At 36.5% G+C, this 19,890-nt stretch overlaps 1 protein-coding gene, 1 long non-coding RNA gene and 1 other non-coding gene across 4 annotated transcripts; 1 reads left to right on the top strand and 2 right to left on the bottom strand.

Moving 5' to 3' along the window:
• Positions 1-132: 132 nt before the first annotated feature.
• LOC148875554 (kinesin-like protein KIN-14C) lies at positions 133-8,976 on the top strand. 2 transcript variants are annotated; one of them, XM_088966390.1, is made up of 17 exons: positions 133-565; positions 728-979; positions 1,073-1,217; positions 1,316-1,425; positions 1,532-1,651; positions 1,752-1,955; positions 3,363-3,572; positions 3,650-3,724; positions 3,812-3,958; positions 4,051-4,183; positions 4,294-4,403; positions 5,711-5,872; positions 5,984-6,201; positions 6,491-6,572; positions 6,656-6,760; positions 6,853-6,957; positions 8,529-8,976. In XM_088966390.1, exons 1-17 carry the CDS (start codon positions 503-505, stop codon positions 8,706-8,708), a joined length of 2,421 nt encoding a protein of 806 aa, XP_088822516.1. In that variant the 5' UTR covers positions 133-502; the 3' UTR covers positions 8,709-8,976. The 2 variants fall into 2 exon arrangements, with proteins under 2 accessions (XP_088822516.1, XP_088822517.1); XM_088966391.1 differs by having other exon boundaries at positions 133-570.
• A 3,699-nt stretch (positions 8,977-12,675) lies between these two features.
• On the bottom strand, positions 12,676-14,252 carry LOC148875553 (uncharacterized). Its single transcript, XR_016109605.1, has 3 exons — positions 14,127-14,252; positions 13,903-14,020; positions 12,676-13,753 (listed from the first exon to the last, which is right to left on the bottom strand). It is a non-coding gene; the product is annotated as an uncharacterized LOC148875553 (long non-coding RNA).
• Positions 14,119-14,270, bottom strand: LOC148875552 (U4 spliceosomal RNA). The gene has a single exon (XR_016106029.1). It is a non-coding gene; the product is annotated as a U4 spliceosomal RNA (small nuclear RNA).
• Between the last annotated feature and the right edge of the window lie 5,620 nt (positions 14,271-19,890).

The raw sequence follows: 19,890 nt of genomic DNA, 5'->3' as shown, positions 1-19,890 counted from the left end.
ATGTGAAATGACTCTTACGACCATCTCCATCCTCATTACTCTATCACCTACCTTATTTTGGACATATATCCAAACAGTAGGGGCATATCCGTCAGCAGATGCTTTAAGAGTTAAGAGTTAAGGGTTAAGACCGCCGGATCCCATTTCAAAAAATTTCAAACTCTCTCTCTCTCTCTCTCTCTCTCTCTCTCTCTGCTGTGCTGAGTGAGTCCCGACCCTAACCGCAGTTGAACGAAAGATTTTCAAAGAAAAAAAAAAAACCGAAAACAAGACGAGTGAGAGAGAGAGAGCAAGAGTTGCCTCTGGGTTTCAATTTTTTCTTTTCCATATGCTGTGTTAGAATTCTTGTTCTAGAGTGTCTCTGTCTATCGGCTTCTCCACCATTTCTTTTCCTGCTTGTCAAAGCAACGGCGGGAGAACTTCAAATGCAATCTAAAGCCCCACAATAACCCTACTGAAAGTTACATCTCCAAGAAATCCTCTATCTATCTCTCAGCTTCAAATGGCTTCGAGGAACCAGAACAAACCCCCTCTACCCAACGCTACTCCTCGAAGTCCTTCTAATGTAAGGTTTGATTTGCCTCCCTCTGCGTTTTTTTTCCTGTCTTTCTCTGCTTCTAGCTTAGGGTTTGTCGTTAATATCTTCTTCTCCCTCCCTGTTTCATCGTTTTCTTGGTTAATCTGTGCCTTTTTGTGACCTTTTCTTTTTTTGTCTCTGGTTTTACAGAAGAAAGATAGCGTTGATGATTTTCCAATAGACAAACGTAGGAAGATTGGATCGGGAAAGATGGTGGGTCCAGCGAATAGCGGCCGAGCACGTCAGGCATTCTCCGTGTTGAATGCTGGTCAAGATCCTGCTGCCTCTGGTGACTCTACAGGAAATGGGAGCTCTGATTGCAGCGCAATTGAGTTCACCAAAGAAGATGTTGAATCCCTCTTGAATGAGAAGATGAAAGGGAAGAACAAGTTTGATTACAAGGTTGGTAGATTAGTTCATTATTTGAAAATTCTGTCCATGTGATTGGGCCTGATTTTAGTTTTTGAAATTACTTCTACTTTGTGGGATTTGCAGGGAAAATGTGAGCAGATGGCTGAGTATATAAAAAAACTTAGGCTTTGCATCAAATGGCTCCAAGAATTAGAAGAGAACTCTGTCCTTGAGCAGGAGAAGCTACGTAATATGTTGGAATCTGCCGACAGAAAATGTGCTCAAACTGGTAAATTTGTACCTTCTTTTGTTACCCACAATCCTCAGATAGAAGGGAAAAGGAAATCCTACTTTTGTAGACTGAATTGTAAGTTTTAACTTGCTTAGAGGCACAAATGAAAAACAAGGAAGGGGAACTGTATTCGATCGTAGCAGAGTTGAGGAAAAATTGTGCCCTTTTGCAGGAGAAGCTTACAAAGGAAGAGTCAGACAAATTGGTAAGTCTGTTTTTCTTTAGAAAAATGCTTGAGCTATTTGTGATGTTTTGTTTATTATTACTATTGCGATTTAATTGTTTGGTTGTTTTACAATATAAAAACACAGGCTGCAATTGATTCTCATAGAAGAGAAAAAGAGGCCAGAGTTACTGCTGAGAAGTTACGAGCTTCTTTGGCTGAGGAGCTCGAAAAGGCCCATAATGAGCAATTGAGTGCAAATCAAAAGGTAATATGACTACTGTACCTTCAGTTCTTGTTTATTATTCATTTCCTTTTTATATCTGAGACTTAATACATATTTCCATTTGATGGCATTTCATTTGTAGGTGGCATCCCTTAATGATATGTATAAACGATTACAAGAATATAATACAAGCCTACAGCAATACAATAGTAAACTTCAGACAGAGCTTGCAACAGCGAATGAGACTCTGAAACGTGTAGAAAAGGAAAAAGCTGCAATAGTGGAGAATCTTAGCAACTTAAGAGGTCACTGTAGTTCATTGCAGGATCAATTAACTTCATCCAGAGTAAGGCATTTCTTGGCTTCTCATTTTCTTTTTTCTTCTCTATGTACACTCTTTCTTATACAAATTAATATTTTTTTTGTCCTGCTTAGTGAACAAGATTGGTCATCTTTCTTATGCAACTATGCATTTGAAGTTTATTGAATTATTTGAATAGACAAGCCATTAAAAAAGTTGTTTGTGGGCTTACTTATATTTGTTTCAGAGTTTCAACAATGAATCTTTTACTTAATTGGTAAAGACCTAGATGCGGGAATGACTTGTAGGTGATGAATGAGGATGATATCCGATAATGGAATCCCTCTAAGTGGCTATAATCTCTAATTGTGCTGTGCCCGAATATAATAACAGTAAAGAAACAATCAATTTCCATAAGAACATGAAAGAATTTTCTAATGCATGTAGGGTCACAAAAGGAATTCAGCAGGAATAATTGTTTTGTTTGATGCCTATTTGTTTAGTATTATCAAGGTCTTCAACCTTTATAATTTTTCTGAAGCCTCCACTTGGCTTCCTAGAAAGTGATAATGATTAATGAGTGAGAGAAGCTAAGGAATTTTCTCAAGGAACATTTGGGACGGATATTTTGGTCAAAGAAACTGGATGGACCCACTATAGGATATCATTGATTCCATAAAATTTTCTTTTAAATTATGGGCTTTCACCTTAGAGAACTATCTGAAAATGTACGAGTGTTGATTGCAGAAGGCACGATTTGTGAGTGGACCCATTTGCAAACTGCTAACTCGGAAATTTCTTAACTTTTTCTTGCAAACCAAAAAATTTAAAGAAAATAAAAATTTTCTTTATTTTCTTTTTTAATTTATTTCACTTTCTCCTTGGCAACTAAAAGGATCCTAAATGAAAGAAAATATAGCTCTACCTTTGTCTCAGCAGCTAGAAAACATTAAAAATCACAAAAAAAAGAACAAATTAAACAATAAAAGTTGAATGTTAACAACCCTACATGGTCTATGAAAAAATAAAACCTGGAGGGTTAACACCTTATTTTGTTAGTGGAAGGTGATATAAAGACGATATCTATGTGCTTGTATGTGATACATCAAAGAATGGAGAAAGAAACAAAGGGAAAAGCCCTTGCTATGCTGAATTCAGCAAAGATATATAAGTGGATGTGTTAATTGTGAAAATAAATAATGACAATAGATCTTTTCTAGTTGGAAAAGAAGATATATGATTATAGAGGAGTAAACAAATGAAAAGCTAGAGCTCCTGATTTGACATAGATTGAGGTGATACTTTTTTTAGTTTAATAAAAATTGAGAGGGAGGTAGAAGAAGAAGCTTTTTACATTACGTGCTTGTATTTTTGTATTAATATATTCATATACAAAGATCATTAATTGCATTTATATCTGATTAAGTGGGGACATGGATTTTTTTCTTCTAGGCTTCCCGGGATGAGGCTGTGAAACATAAGGAGGCGTTGGTAAATGAAGTGGGATGCCTCAGGGTAGAGTTGCAACAGGTGAGGGAAGATCGTGATCGCCAACAACTACAGGTGCAAGCTTTAACAGATGATGTAGTGAAGTACAAAGAAACCACTGGAAAATCTTCTGCTGAGTTGGACAGCCTTATGATGAAATCAAGTGCTCTAGAGGTATGCCACTACCATTTTTCCTTGAAAGAAATCAATTCTTGCATTTTTAATTTTGGTTTTGCATGTTTATTTTGCAGGACACCTGTTCTTCCCAGCGAGAGAAAATACAGATATTGCAGCAACAGCTAGCAGTTGCAAATGACAAATTGGAGGTATCTCGATCTGTTTCTTTTACCACTGCTGGTTGTATTTTGTGCTGTACAGTGGTACTGATTGACTAATGACATCTACTATTTCAGAGAGCTGATTTGTCAACTTTGGAGATAAGGACAGAATATGAAGAACAAAAGAGAACCATTCAGGATTTGCAAAGTCGCCTGACAGAAGCAGATTCTAAAATTATTGAAGCAGAAAAACTTCGGAAGAAGTTGCACAATACTATATTGGTACTCTTCTTGCATCTGTATCTTTTCTTATGGTACATCAAACTTATAATTTCACCCCATTAATTATTATCTTCTCAACTATCAAACTGCAGGAGTTGAAAGGAAATATCCGAGTTTTCTGCAGAGTGCGGCCTTTATTACCTGATGAGGGTGCTGGGGCCGAGGTTATTTCTTATCCATCATCACTTGAAGCCCATGGACGGGGCATTGACTTGTTGCAAAGCGGTAAATCCCTGCCAATATATGCTCACTATTTGCCTTGTCTGGACACATTTAGTTTCCTGCATGATTAGTTTAACCGACATTTGTTCATTCTATATTTCTATTGTCAACAGGGCAAAAACACCCTTTCTCATTTGATAAAGTTTTTTCCTATGATGCCTCACAAGAAGATGTTTTTGTGGAGATCTCACAGCTAGTCCAGAGTGCACTTGATGGTTACAAGGTGATCCTTAATTATTTCCTTGAACACCTGAAATCAGAATTCAAAGCCTGTAGTTTAGATTGAACAGTTTTCCATCTTCTTAGTAGCTGTTCATGCTAACTTAGAGATCATGTATATTTAATTCTTTTGCTTCTTATGAATGCAATCTTTGAATATAAAGTAAGGCTGTAACCTACAAGAACATTGAAATCTTACTTACTCGGGCAAGTTTTACCTTGGTAAACGTACTTACCCAGGTAAGTAAAACCAACAGGGCCTAAATGGAGGGTTCCCATTCTTCGAAAATGTGAAATGCACACGAGCAGACTAACTGATACCCCAGACTTGTGTATTGTTTTTGTTCTTCATTGTTGGTGGAACTTATCTATGGGTCTTGTAGCCCCGATTGCTGCAGGAGTTGTGCATATGTTTCTGTCATCATCAGTTCTTATGTATTGTGCTTTGGGTGACCTTTATACATTGTAATGTATTGGTAATGATATCTCATTTTTGGTTAAGCATTTACCTCATTGGGTCTAGGTTCTTTGACTTACTAAGGCATTGCCAATTGTAGCTTTCTCAAATGTTCTCTAGGTGGTGGAGACATTTTAGATAAAAATGCTAGAGTTTGCCTAGATCAAATTGGTAATGTGCTTGGTAACAGGTCCAAAATAGGTGTGAATTACTTAAAAATTGAAGGAATGCTTCAATAAGTGTTCCCTGAAAAATGTTTGCACCAATTTATTGCTGGAGCAGTGTTTTCAAGAAGTTGTTGTAATTATCATCATCATCCAAGCCTTATCCAACTACATGAATCTTATTTCGTTCTATTCTATTTTTGTGCCATATCCATTGTTAAAATATGAGTACTTAAAATCTTTCTTACTACTTTAATCCATGTTTTCTTTTTGGGTCTACCACTAGCCATTCTAGCTCCTTCCACTCGCAACAGAGCACTTCTTCATACTGGTTCTGTCAATGGTTAATGGTCTTCTATGCACACGACCAAACGACTTTACTCTATTTGGCTCATTTTGTTACCTATTGGAGCTACTTATAAGTTCCTTCGAGTGTCTTCATTTCTGACTACCCTTTCTAGTTCTCTACTCATCCATCTAAGCATGTACATTTCTGACAAACTGAAATTTTGGTTGTTGAAGGTAGAAAACACATTTTGGGCTTTACTTCTGATTGTCAAAAGGTTTATATTTTGCAGTTAAATGAGGAATTTAGTAATTCTGTTTTTCCATTGAATAGATGTTTTCCGTTCCTCCATAAGTGCAAGCTTTATATGGTCCCAAAATATGACATTTCTTGGACTTTGGCAGGTTTGCATTTTTGCTTATGGTCAGACAGGTTCAGGTAAGACATATACCATGATGGGCAGGCCAGAAACCCCCGAGCAGAAAGGCCTGATTCCCCGATCCTTAGAACAGATATTCCAAAGTAGCCAGTCACTTCTGTCCCAGGGTTGGAAGTACAAAATGCAGGTTTGCTCCTGAATCTTCCTGGTTCATATTTTCCTTGTTCATACTGATTGGATGCTAGAATGTGGGTGTGGTGTTATCAAGTATATAATTTTTCTGATCTGTGGCTTGTAGGCCTCAATGTTGGAGATTTACAATGAAACAATTCGTGATTTGTTATCGACGAATCGATCAGGTCCAGACACATTGCGTGCAGAAAATGGGGTAGTTGGAAAGCAGTATGCAATTAAGCATGATGCAAATGGCAATACCCATGTTTCTGATCTTACTATTGTAGATGTCTGCAGCATCAAAGAGGTATCCTCCCTTCTGCATCAGGCAGCACAAAGCAGGTATTTTAAGTACTGGCTTTCTCTAATGCATTTTATTTTCACTGGGGGCTTGCACTTTCCATTTTTGTGAAATATGAATATCCCTATTGAAAGACATTTCATTGATGATCACTTGTAATGATAATAGTCAAAATGTGAGGGTATTTTTTGTATTTTCAAACATGTAACCTTTTGTCTCAGTATCGAGGATGCATCCTCCAGAATGGATGTTCCCAGGTCACCCCATTCCCTCCTTTTTTTCCCATGTGATATGGAATAGATGATGTTTACTATTACTACTCTATTGCAGGTCAGTTGGTAAGACCCAAATGAATGAACAGTCATCAAGAAGTCACTTTGTCTTCACATTGCGTATATCTGGAACTAATGAGGTAATGCTTCTCTTTGTGCTATTAACACTTTTTGAAACCTTGTGTAAATGAGTTTGTGTGCTTAATAATTTTCAATTTGCTAGAGCACTGAGCAACAAGTTCAAGGCGTGTTAAACCTCATAGACCTAGCTGGAAGTGAAAGACTCTCCAGAAGTGGGGCAACTGGTGATCGGCTTAAAGAAACCCAGGTATTTATATCATCTCATTCGTCATTTATTTCTTGTTTTCAACATACTACTTTCCAAAGTAAAAACATCAATTTATCTGCAATATTTATCAGGCCATTAATAAAAGTCTCTCCTGCCTGAGTGATGTTATATTTGCGCTTGCCAAGAAAGAGGACCATGTACCATTCAGGAATTCAAAGCTTACGTATCTTCTCCAGGTAAAAAGACTTGATGCTATTTCTCTCCTAGTTATACCTCTCAGAGTGATTCATTTTATTAGAGACAATTTTCTTGTAAAATTCTCCTGGATTTTGTTAGAGTACTCTTGTTTTGTCTTGGAAAGTCCTTGCTGATGTTTTAATATGTGTCACTTCCACCAGTTTTGTCTTGGGTCTCAAAAGGCCATTTACATCAAGATTACAAGATGAGCATTTATGCAGTGTGTATGCACTGCACTTAGGTGTTTGGATGGCAGGAGGCAGCAACCATTTAATATAAGCATCTTCTGTAGGGTTAAAGAGACTTTTTAAGAAAAATTTCCCATCAACTTGGACTTGTTAAGATTTTCCCCATCAGTAGGTTCTTTTGTTATTTTATTTTTTAGCTGAAATTTCTCCAGCTCAGGTAAAACATTCATCCATCATGGTGGTCATTTCCATTATTAGGGGTGCAAGTCATGCCGGGTTACATCAGGTTGAGGTCAACCCTAATTCAACTCGAGTTGTTGAACCCCCAACCCTAAAACTTCAGGTTGGGTTCAGGTTAGTCTCAGGTTGGCCCGACTCCTCAACTCTTGCCAGATATACTTATTTCCTAGACTCTAAGGGTTATTGGCGTTGTGCAAAAGAACATCACTATCATGTTTTAGAAAAGATTTTTCCTTTAAACTTAATTTTTAACATACAATATACACGCATACATGTATAGGTATATAAATATGCATATAGTATACACAAATACTTGCAGCGAAAAATACATATAAATATAGATATATACATTTATAGATGCGTAGTTACATATACATACATGCATGAACAGTGAATACACATACATAAGTACTTACATTTATAAAAGCATACTTGTATGATATTTATACATACAAATATGAAGTTAAGTTGAGCTTGGGTTGGGTCAGGCTGGTCAAGGTGTCAACTCTAGTCCAACCCAAAGTTAAGTTGGGTTTAGACTTTTCAACCATAACCTTAGCTCGAACTTCAGCACCACTTTTTTGGTCTGGATTTGGGCTAACCTGGCCTAAGTTGCAGCCCTATGTACTATGATTTCCGTCATAGTACATGTGTTAGTGGAAAGCATTGCTTCCAAGCAAGGTTCAAAAAATTGATATCATACGCCTTGTATCGGGTATATCGTATCGTATCTTTTGGGTTCCGAAACACTTCCTTACAGGTGTTTTGGAACCCCGCCCTTTTTTAATACAAAAATACCCTTTTTTAAGTTTTCAAAAACAAAAAAAAAAAATTTATTTCCGTGTGTATCTAAGTACTGATATGCCACTGCCCATATGCAGAGGCTTATCGATACTTTGAACCATGTTCCAAGTCCTCATTCCATTATTTATGAATTGTGATATTCAACTGCTTTTGGTTGTTTTTCTTATGATTGCTTACAAGTAACAACCTTATTTTACTATCGATTTGGATGATCCCCTTGTTGTCTGATCACAATAAATGTGCCATCTTTGAGCCCCTAGCCAAATATGGTTTATCCTACTTATTGTTTTTGGATCACGTGGCATTTGTTGACCTTTCCTCATTTTGATGTCAACCAGCCTTGCTTAGGGGGAGACTCCAAAACCCTAATGTTTGTTAACATCTCACCTGACCCGGCATCAGTTGGTGAGTCTCTCTGCTCACTACGTTTTGCTGCCAGAGTTAATGCTTGTGAGATTGGGATCCCCCGGCGCCAAATGAATGTGCGATCTGCTGATTCACGACTGAGTTATGGCTGAAGCTGAGTGTACTTTTCATACATATGCCACTCTTATCAGCCGACTATTAATTATTGAAGGAAAAACCAAGGGTTCTCCGTTGCAGCATGTAAGTTGTACAGTGAAGGAATTGATCGTGTTTGTATCGGTTAAATGCAGGTTAAGATCACTTTGTTTCACAGTGGTCCTGTTCTCATTATTTGGCCTTTCTGAAGAATTTTGATGTACTACTTGTATATCTCCATATTTAAGGATGCAATTTAAGGCTGCTTACATCTGTCCCTCCCCAGATCAGCATTAGCAGGAGCCTCGTGCACTGGATTTGTATATCTCCATTTTTAGATCAAAAGAATGATGTGTTGTATATCTCCACACACATGGAGACGGCTTAAAAAAGGGAAAAGTACGGACAGGCTCAATTCTCAATTCTGAATTACAGTCCAGCTATACTAGAATCCAAAAACATATATAACTCTACTTTTTGAAAAGTTAGGACAGCAACATAGGAATTATTATCTTGAATGATTTGTGTTAGGCCAACATTGCTTCAATGCCAAGTCTCCCATTTTCTTTTGAAAAGAGGACTAAAATGCTTTATTAGAAAATATGACTCATTCAAAGAAGAAAATTCAACTTCATCTTGGTAAATGTTTATCAAGTTGGCACATATAACCCATATATGCCAAATGGCTATTAAGGAGATAATGTATACACAATAACTAATACTATTATATCATTATCCTTAAGTTAATTGTGATAAAACAATACTATACATTTGTGATGGTTTTTGTATTATGTTCTCAAATTTGAAATTAATCCTTTAATCCTATTTTTGTAAAGTTTTACTAAGGGCCTGTTTGGCATGTCTTTCTGTGCGGTTTTTTGGCTATTTACAAGTTTGGAAGATCGAAAGTCGGTCAATTTTTGTTTGGCATGTGGAAGGCCAAAAGATGAGATGTTGAAGCGAGAAGCCCATTTTGGGGTGATTTTGGAAAGTTTCAAATGAAGCTTGTCACGTCTTTCACGTTTTAATCTTGTGTGGAAAGATGTGGAACAATGCACGGAAAGACGTGCATATGCCAAATAGTCTTATGGCTTCTTAGATCTTATGTCAAAGGTTCAATACGTCTTTTGACTGTCAAAGCTACAAGATCTTTTTAAAAGGACTATCCAAATGGGCTCTAAATTGGCACATATAAGCTCATATTTTCTAAATGGCCCTTAAGGAGATGGTGCACACAAGAACCAATGCTATTATGTCACTGTCCATGACTTGATTGCAATGAAACATTTTATCAAAATGAGGATGGCTATGTTCTCCACAATGAACTTAGCCAACACCTTAGACCTATCTTGATAAAAATTTACCAAGTTAGCAATTAGGGTATATAATGTCATTATAGGAGGATAACCAAAATATAACACCACCATACTTATTACCTAGTATATATTTCTTCCATTATCAAACAATATTATGCTTCTATAATGGTTTTTGCATGTCTTTAGATTTAAAATTAACATGCTAATTCCATCTTGGTAAATTTTTACCAAGTCGGTTGATATGGATTCGTATTGCCAAATGGCCATTAAGGAGAAGTGAGCACACAATAATTAATATTTTATGTCATTGTCCTTGAATTAATTGCTATGAAACATACACCAGTGAATTTAGCCAACATCTTCAATCCATATTAGTAAATTTTTACCAGTATAATATTGAATTCATATACAATCGTTATGGGAGAGCAATCAAAGTGTAACTAACACAATTATGTCTAATATATTTTTGATTTATTATTAAACAAAAAATAAACTATCATATGTCCCCGCACTTCTAATTAGTCTCATAATTCCAACTTTGTAAAGTTTTATTAAGTTGGCAAATATAGTTTGTTGTTGCCAAATGGAATGTAAAGAGAACTTAGCAAATGGGGCATTCAAGGCTAATGTGAATAGACAATAACCATCACTTTATATGATAAAAACAAACTATTATGTTATAAAAAGAAATTAAAATGAAAATAAAATTACTAATACCAATGAGCTTAGCCAATATCTTAGGTCCATCTTTGTAAATTTCCACTTGATTGGCAATTTGGGCATTCAAGACTTCAAGACCAATATTGAAGTAATCAATATGCAACTTATAATATGAAAGTCATCCCATAATAAAAGTCAAGTAAATCTCTTCTATTTTGCTAAATTGGTAAATTCGTACTAAGATAGAAAGCAACGTTTTAAAAAATGAGCTAGAAATGGAACCGTTCTTGCCACCGGTTTTTAGGTCAATGGTCCAATCGTCTGGTTCGAATGGATGGCCCATTCGAATTAGTCATGTTTTGTAATAAGGGAATTTTAGTATTTGTCTTTTAAAGGGGAAATTGGGTTTTGAAAAGTTTTATTTTGAAGAATTCAAAATTCTTAAGGGCTATTTGACACTTATGGGCTATATGTGCAAACTAGGTAAACATTTATCGGGATGAGATTGCATTTTCTTCAAACATTTTCTTCGAATGGGTTGTTTTGTAATAAGGGCAGTTTTAGTCTTTGTTTTTTCAAAAAAATGGGAGACTACATTGAAACAATATTGGCTTCGCACAAAATTAGTCAAAACAATAACTCCTACGTGGTGTGGGAATCTGCCCTAACTTTTCAAAAAGTGGAATTATATATGTTTTTGGATTCTGCTATAGCTGGGTTGGAATTCAGAATTCTGAATAGGGCCTGTCCATACTTTTCCCTTAAAAAAATTAGGGGTTTTTATGATTCAGTCCACTCTTGAGAAATCCTACCTCTACATAGGAGTGACTGAATTCTGACCGTGAATTGATGCTAAATTTACAAGCATGATGTAATTTATAGGGAGCTATTAATAAATCAAGAGGGGCTGCAAAAAAGATTTCTGAAGAGTGCAGTCCAAAAATCTCAAAAAATTAAGGTAACATGGATCAGGGATGTCAGGTCGGGTCAAGTAGCAAATCTGCACTCACCTGACCCTATTTGGTTATGGTCAGATCAGTCAGATTGGGTTTAACTTTATGGTGAAGTGTGCTAACCTGATCGGTTAACATTGCAGCATTGAAATAGCTTGGTTGTGTACGTGCCTACGTACTATATATGGATTGGGTTCAAATATAAGAGATTAAAATATTGATTTCAAAGGCCACCGAACCAAAGTGTAAAATACCAAGTGTTAGATAATCTTAACATATATATTTTTACATTACAAATAAAGAAAATTAAGAAATAGAGTATCAAACAAATGAGCAATTGATATGCATGATACTCAGTTTTTTTAAGCTGTTATGAACGCAACTGTTGATATTCGTAGATTGTCCGGGAAATATATAAATTAAATATATAAGAGACTATTTTGGGCTGCATTTGGCATTCTTTATTTAAATATTTGTCTTATTTTTGTAATTAAAAACTCAATTTTTATAGAGATATTTTAACTGCAATAAGGAGATGAGTTCAAATCAGTGCCCCACTGTCTCTTGCCCCACAAACGCCTCACACACCGAGTGCCTGCTACCTGTTCACTCGTACGCGATCTATCATTCCCACGTGTGGGGTTAATATGATGGCCATTAGCTTGTCCCATTAGCCCCCAAATTAGCCCAAAACACTTATGTTTACATTCCTGCCCCCTCAACTGATTCCTTGTGGTTACTCTCGTCACCTGACTCTCATTCTTCTCCCTTTCACCTGAGCTCGTATCCAATTCTTTTTTCGGCATCGGCGACCGCTCCGGCCAGTTCTCTTGACAGGTATTCTACAAAATTCATTTTGTTTTTTCATTTCAAATCAAAGAAACCTCTATTCTTTAATATTTTGTTTTCTCATTTCAAATCAAAGAAACCATCGGCCATCTACAACGACAGACTTGTTTGTGGTACAGTCATGGAGATTTTGAACTTAAAAGCTCTGAGCTTTTTTTCAAATTTTTAATAATTTCCTCTTTGATTCTTCTTCTTCTTTGGTGACTGAGAGAGAGAGAGAGGTGGGGATGGTGGTGGGTGTTGGGTGGGTTAAAATACTAGCAGTGGGTGTCACTGGATTGGTTGCCAGAGTGGTCGCTGGTGCCGGAGGAGTTGGATCCTATCTCGGGTGGAGGGGAGAAGAACGGGGTCAAGGGACGGCCAATTCAAATAGGAGGGATCGGGAATTAGAAATGAGGATTTTAAGCTAATTTTGAAATTAACTGGACAAACTAACGGACGTCCTGTTAGTCCCACACGCGGGAATGCTGACCGCGTGCGAATGGATAGGTGGCGGACGCTCGGTGTAATGGGCGTAGATTTGAACTCTAAGGAGGTAAGGCTTTATTAGTCGTACCGCCAAATGCAGCCTTAATAGCCCATGTGATGTGAATGGTCTGTGCTACCAAAATGTATTTAAAAAAGAATTTGAAGATCACGTTGGAAATGAAGTGTGTGACGGGGGTGAGGTTTGTTTTTCAGATGATTGATAGTTGAATGTTAACAGACCTGGACCTGGGTTCGTATCTTATCCTAAACAATATAATTGAGTGATTTGAATTTCGAACTTGATTAAATGTAGGGTGTTAGTGGCAGGTTTGTCTAAAACTTCAAGTTAAACAAATGAAATTTAAAAGTTTGCGGTAATTCTGTCAAACCTTGCTAAAGTTTCAGTATTCAAACAGTAGTATTCTGGTCCATATTGAATCTGGAGGTAGTCGTTCCACTCCCAAATCCCAATTATCCGGTTGACGATTCTATTCCCAGTTGGGTAGGTTGACATGAGCAAGTTCGACGGTGTCATTCTTCCTAGGTTTTCTTCTAGGTCCTTCCAGACCTTAAACACTTGGTCCCATCACCGGGTAATTTTTCTCCAATTCGGCATCTCTGATCCTGTTCCAACTTCCAAGCAATTCAAATTCACCAAGTCACCACTACCCTAATTTCCTTAATCGAGTCGAATAATTATGAACAAATGAACTGTACAGAATACCATACGGTTCATAACTTCTTGGCGGAAGTACTGTGGTATCCTGATAACAAGATTCAGTCTGAAGAAGACTGCAAATTTACGGCTTCTTTGAGCTGTCAAGACAAAAGTCAGATGGTTCAACTTGTAATTCATAGAGATTTACTCATATGAAGTTAGTAAACGAAACTACACAAACCCAGGATTATACTGTGAGAGCAAGAAATTTGCAACCAACCAAAAGATGGATGGCTGTATTCGTTACCTTTTCTACACTAGTGAACAATAAGTCCGTAGGCTAGATCAAGAAATTTGCTGTAGGCAAAATTCCAGTTCAGGGAATACCAATGTAAAGCATTCTTAAATCAATATCTACAATCCCCCTGTTTAAGAGATGATATGAGTAGCTAATATTAGTAATATAATGGACAGCACTAATCGAAGCAGTATCAAAACATTTTGGAGATAAGCGGCTTTGTAGGGTCTTACCCAATTGGGGGACCCTTCCAGAAATTCTCAGAGGCCAGGGACAAGCCCAGAACTAAGAGGGGGTTTGGAAATAGTTTTCAACCAGCAATTGACGCGCCTCGGTTAATACCTCATTGACTGCGTCATTGCCCCAAGCGCAAAGATGTTTCGACTTGTTTTCCTATCGATATTTTATAGAACCAGATCTCCGCTCACTTTTATCTCACATCCGATGTGGGATTTGTCCAGCCGTATTTGCTTCCTTCTCATTTCTCAATTTTAGGGTGCGTTTCGTTCGCGGACAGGACCGGAATTGGAATTGGAATCGGAATCGGAATCGTAATCATTTATTCTTGGCATCTGTTTGGTTCAATCAGGAATCAGAATCGGATTCCGATTCTTACTGTTTGGTTCAATTAAAAACTGGAATCGAAATCAGCCAAAGTTTCCTCTGTTAAAAAACCTCAAAAACATCCACAAATTATATATTTTCAACATATACACACATTGGCAACCTGCTATCAAGTCCATATATGGAGAAAAGGCTTATCTTCTTTCATATCATGAACAAGATCCACATCCATAGGATCATTTAAAACAAATGTATTTACAGGAACAATAGGGGAAAAGTTCATATTACTGGGTTTCATAACTTCATTATCTATTTGGAAGTTTATGGTCTTTACATTATTCAAGGAACTTGGAGGACACATGTCATGATCACTATCAAGAAGTTGATTGACCATTTTATTTTGCACTGTTTTGACATTAAATCCAAGCCCTTTCCAAATGGATGCAACCAGTAGCTATGGTATATCAGAAGAGAACTGATCGCAATGTAGTATAGCTCTGCGCATGAAGGACCAGTCTTCAGAGTAGCTCCAATGATAGTAGACATCTTCTGAAGGTTTTCTCTGAAGTTTTTGTAAGATACCAATATTTTCAAGTTTTACTTCTCTGATTTCTTCCCCAAGTGTCATCTTCACCATGCTGTGATGTTCTTGGGCTCTATAGCATCAACATATTCCTGCATGAGAAAAATATTTGCTTTAAATTAAACATCATTCTAAGCCTAACCCTCTGTTCAATGGGTTAATCATCTGGACCAATATTATGGCATCAAAACCATTATTGAAATCAAGCACATATAAAGAAAGATGTAAATTATGTTCCATATCCAAATAAAATTCACAAGTGCACAGGTGAAAATAAAAATAAGAAAAAATTAGTCATCATTGAACAATATAACACTCAGTTATGTTTATTATCTATTTAGTTATGACAGACGATATCACTGGTTGCAACATTTTGCCATTTCCCTACCTGTTGCTAGCACCTAATAACAATATTAGTTTATTAGTTATATTTTAGTTAATTCTTTAAGTATCTTGAGGCTACTAGCAAGAAATTTGATCATATAATTCATTGGTAATGTCTACAGCAACAATATCTCAAGTACCAGCCAATGATACAGTGGAAAAAAGTGCTAGAAACATGCACATCCAGTTTAGTGCTTTATTTCTCAAGGAGATTTTGAAAGCTGAGAAACTAAAAAATCATTCGATTTCAATTTTCTTTGAGCAATCCAAAGGACCATATGAAGGACTGAATCAACTTAATGCCAAAAAAGAAACCATAGTGAGAATTAATGCCAAAAAAGAAACCATTGTAGAGACACTTCTCACCTGCATTTGGCACAGGGGTTTGAGGCCCTGATTTGCTATGCTTTGGAACCTTTGACTTGCTGTATACCCTGCCCCCTTTTCCAGATACTGGTGTACGAAGGGGGCTGTTAACCACTTCAGTGTATCCAGGACTGGTAGTCCATTCATGGAAGCCTTCACAATCTTCTGTTTCACTCTTCCGCTTCAGAGGCTGAGAATCAACAATTGTGTTTGCAGAATTTTAATTAGCAATTTGAGGAAATAAATTAACTGCATCACTAAATTGCAATATGTTCATAGGCATACAATTTTATGATGAAATAACTGAAATGAAGTACAATTGTAAAATGTGCACTCAAGCTTTGATCAGTATTTCTTGTTCCATTAGAGGGAATATTAAAACATGACTATTCAACTAAAAGGAATAATCCAAGGTATCCTATCCGCACTTCAAATAACAGATTCACAATATATGGTAATGGCACATATTCTAGTTTGACATACTAGTGTCCATTATAAAAATAATGAGCTACAGTAGTACACATCCAAAGAAATACCTAAACTCCAAAGCAAACTTACCAATGTGTGGTGTTTAAGTCACAGTTTTTCAATATATATATATATATATATATATATATATATATATATATATATATTTGAATGTAACAGCATACTATGAGCAATAGTGAGACCATTGAGATAGTTTCTGCCAAATATTGATGTAAATACAATGGGCCTAGTCTTCCAATATAAACTACAAGAATACCTATTGAAGAAGATCGTTGCCCCAGCTATCATTATGGCCATAATAAACCAGACATTTACATAGCAAGACTTTTAGATAGGAAGTGTCTTTGCCAACTTTTAAAGAATTGGTACAAAGGGCTCCAAAAATAGTGGAGGCAAAGGTTTATATATAAATCGATAAAAACATTTCCATTATATATACATAGGAATTGAAGAAACATTTAATTAATGAATTATTTAAGTGAGAAGAGATGGCATTGATATAATTGGTACTTGTTGGAAAACTTTTAAGCTCGTTTTGTGACAGGTAGATTATTTCCAATGAAGAGAGGCTATGCAATAAGCCTGAGGGTAGGCCTTGGTCGGTGAGAAAATTCTCACTAAGATCCATTCCTTGAGATTCCTCAATCCACCCAATCCTACAAAAGCAAGTGCACCACAAATATATTAATTCACCACTAACTGCACAGGGCTTAAGTAGGAGAACTTATTGAAAAATGAGAATAACCCACATCCCATGATTTAATTAATTATCAGCCAGTAATTAGCAGGTAGATAGTGAAGAGATTGTTAATCTATCTCAGGCATATACTCCTTGATATTCAAGGCCAAAAAAAAAAAAAAAGTCCAAAAGTCTCTACATATGTGACCATTATCAAGTCTAAATCACTTTGCTGCTATTTATAAATTGAAGGGAGTTGACCAGTAGAGAATCATGTGGAAGTATAGGGAAGAAACAAAATTATAAGCATTGTAAGACATATGCATGAGGCCTATCAGAAATTCAAGAACCTAGACAACAGGATTCGAAACTGCACCACCGCTAGAACAATTCATCCAATGCACCAACTGGGCTACCCTTCAATCTTTAAGCATGATTTTCATGAACCCATTCAAGTAATATATCCTGGAAGTGTCATTAAGTAACCTGATTACAGATGACAAGTAAGCTTCTTTGGTATCTACTAAGGTGAATAGTAGAATTTGACTAGTGGTTATGTTAATGTGATGAGAGTCATGAGATGAAATAGCTCTGGGAGTATAATGGATGCATATTAATTTACCATTTTCTTGAAATATTCAAGCAGCAATTCCTGTAAGCCAACTGGGTTGAAGGTCGTTGACGAATCTGGTGAGAACTGACTCGAGGATGTCCTATCTTTGTAACTGCAATTCATTGTTGAGGAGAGTTAAAGAGTTTGTTTCCACAAACATCATTCTATAGAAATCTAGATGCTCTAGAATATTACTCAAAGTCAAGAGGGGAACCTAAAAACATAATGCTTTCCCATTACAGCTTTTAGGAACCTCCAAAGTTGTGATTTAAAACATAATATGCAAGCATGAATTGGAATCAGCCTATCTTAGGAGTCAATTGTGTTCAGATTGAACGTATTACCTTCCAAACATCACTGGAATGGTAGTAGCACTAATTATTCCAAACATCACTTCTAGCTTTGCCTTGACTAGTTGTACTGCCACCAACTGAATGTTAGCAGCATCTAAGGCAATCACCCCATCCAAATTCATATCTTTTTCCCTGTTTCACTCCTTGTAGAACAGCATAGAGTTCAGCCTTCATAGAATGATAGAATGATAGAATCCCCAACAACAATGATCCTGAACACAATGCTATAATATTACCATCTTTGTCTCTAAATGCTCCCCCACTCCAGAAGGACCCACATTAGCTTAGGAAAAATCTTTCTTTTGAATAATAAGACTATTTGTTTTTGGGCCTTTCTTCTGTTACCACTCCACATACATACATACATACATACATACATATATATATATATTTAAGTCCTGTCCTTTATTGGGGTTCCACTTTTATTACTTGAAGCAGTATACCATCCTCATATAATCTGATAAAACAATTAGTGCTTTGATCTCTTTTTTACATTTTAGGATGGCAAACATGAGTCTCAAATCTCAAGTTGGTAAATATGCCTGCAGGAAGGTGGTTGACAGTGCCATGGCTTGCTAAGCTAAAGTAATTTAACAATGCAATCCCATACTACCCATATGGGATGGTAAACCTGTATTTGAATCAGGTTCTTTGAGAAGTGTGGATCTGAGTCATTAGGCAGGACCATGTGATTAAAACCAGAACTGAACACACACTGGCCCCTACATGTATTGTTTACTTTCTGTGCTTATGGTCTGTTTGCTTAGTAATCAAAATATTATGTGGGCTGTTATGCAGAAGTGATTTACTTTACATATTTGTGGTTTGTTGATTCTACAAGTGCAATCCTTGTATCATTCAAATGGGTTCTCTTGCATGTATTTTGAAAACTGTTGCTTTCTGACTCTGACCAGGAGAGAGAGAGCAAGCTATTTTCTTTGGTTGTTACATCCATTTTGCTTTGACCAAGGACCATTTCTTTCTTACATTTTGGTTTCTTATCCCTTCTAAGTTTGTACTCTTTTCTTTCTTGTGTACATCCAACAAATCTGAGTACGTTATCTACAAGCTTAAGGAGATGGGGAAGATAGCAGAGAAAGATATCTTGCAGATCTACAACCAGTTTGACGGGCTAGACATAGGCAATTGTGGGAAGATCACACTCGCTGATCTTATGGAAAATCATCATTGAGTTGATGGAAAATCAACCGCCCATGTCGGTTTCAATGCATGACCAGCTATAGTAGAGGAAACAATTAAATTATGAACAATCTTCCTGTTCCATCTGAGATTTTATGAATAACGAGAGAGAGAGAGAGAGAGAGAGAGAGAATCTTTTCTTTTTGGGGATTAAAAGGAAGAATGAGGAAACTAATGTTATACATCTTGTTCGACAAGACCCATAATTTAAAACACTGATCACCCATTAGAGAAGGGTAATGTTATGCATTACATGTGATCAGTGTTTTAAGAGTCTTATGCCTTTGCCTCCACTTCGACAAGACCCTCCCTTTCAACTAATGTTATACATCTTTATCTTTATTTTTATTAATATAAAAGATTTTTATTAAAAGTAAAGAAAAAATGAGATCCCCCTTCCTCTTTATTCTCCTCCCCTTGCACCTCTTTGTGCTCAGGAGGCTTATGCCTCTTGCGTTCTAAACTATGCCTCACGCCTCTAGGTGGTGGAATGCCTTGTCTCCACATTTTAAAACATTGCTGGTGATTAATTGTATTACCAAGAGTTTATGTTCTAGAAACAAGAGTAAAGTGAAGAATTTTTATTAGTGTAGATCCATGAAACAGTACAGGCAACTTCGGGTCTAGTTTCTGTAGCATTTTCAAATGGCGCTCCTTGGGTTTGAATTTCTTTACTGCATAATAAATCACTGGAAAATTAATGAAATGTTATCTATCACATTGTCCAACCAATCGACAAAGGAATCACCAACACTCATATCTGTTT

The sequence above is a fragment of the Nelumbo lutea genome, chromosome 1 (genome assembly GCF_056320005.1).
Source record: "Nelumbo lutea isolate HS-2025 chromosome 1, American lotus-T2T, whole genome shotgun sequence".
In the NCBI taxonomy this organism is placed as follows: Eukaryota; Viridiplantae; Streptophyta; class Magnoliopsida; order Proteales; family Nelumbonaceae; genus Nelumbo; species Nelumbo lutea.
This window is presented reverse-complemented; position numbering and strand designations above follow the sequence as displayed.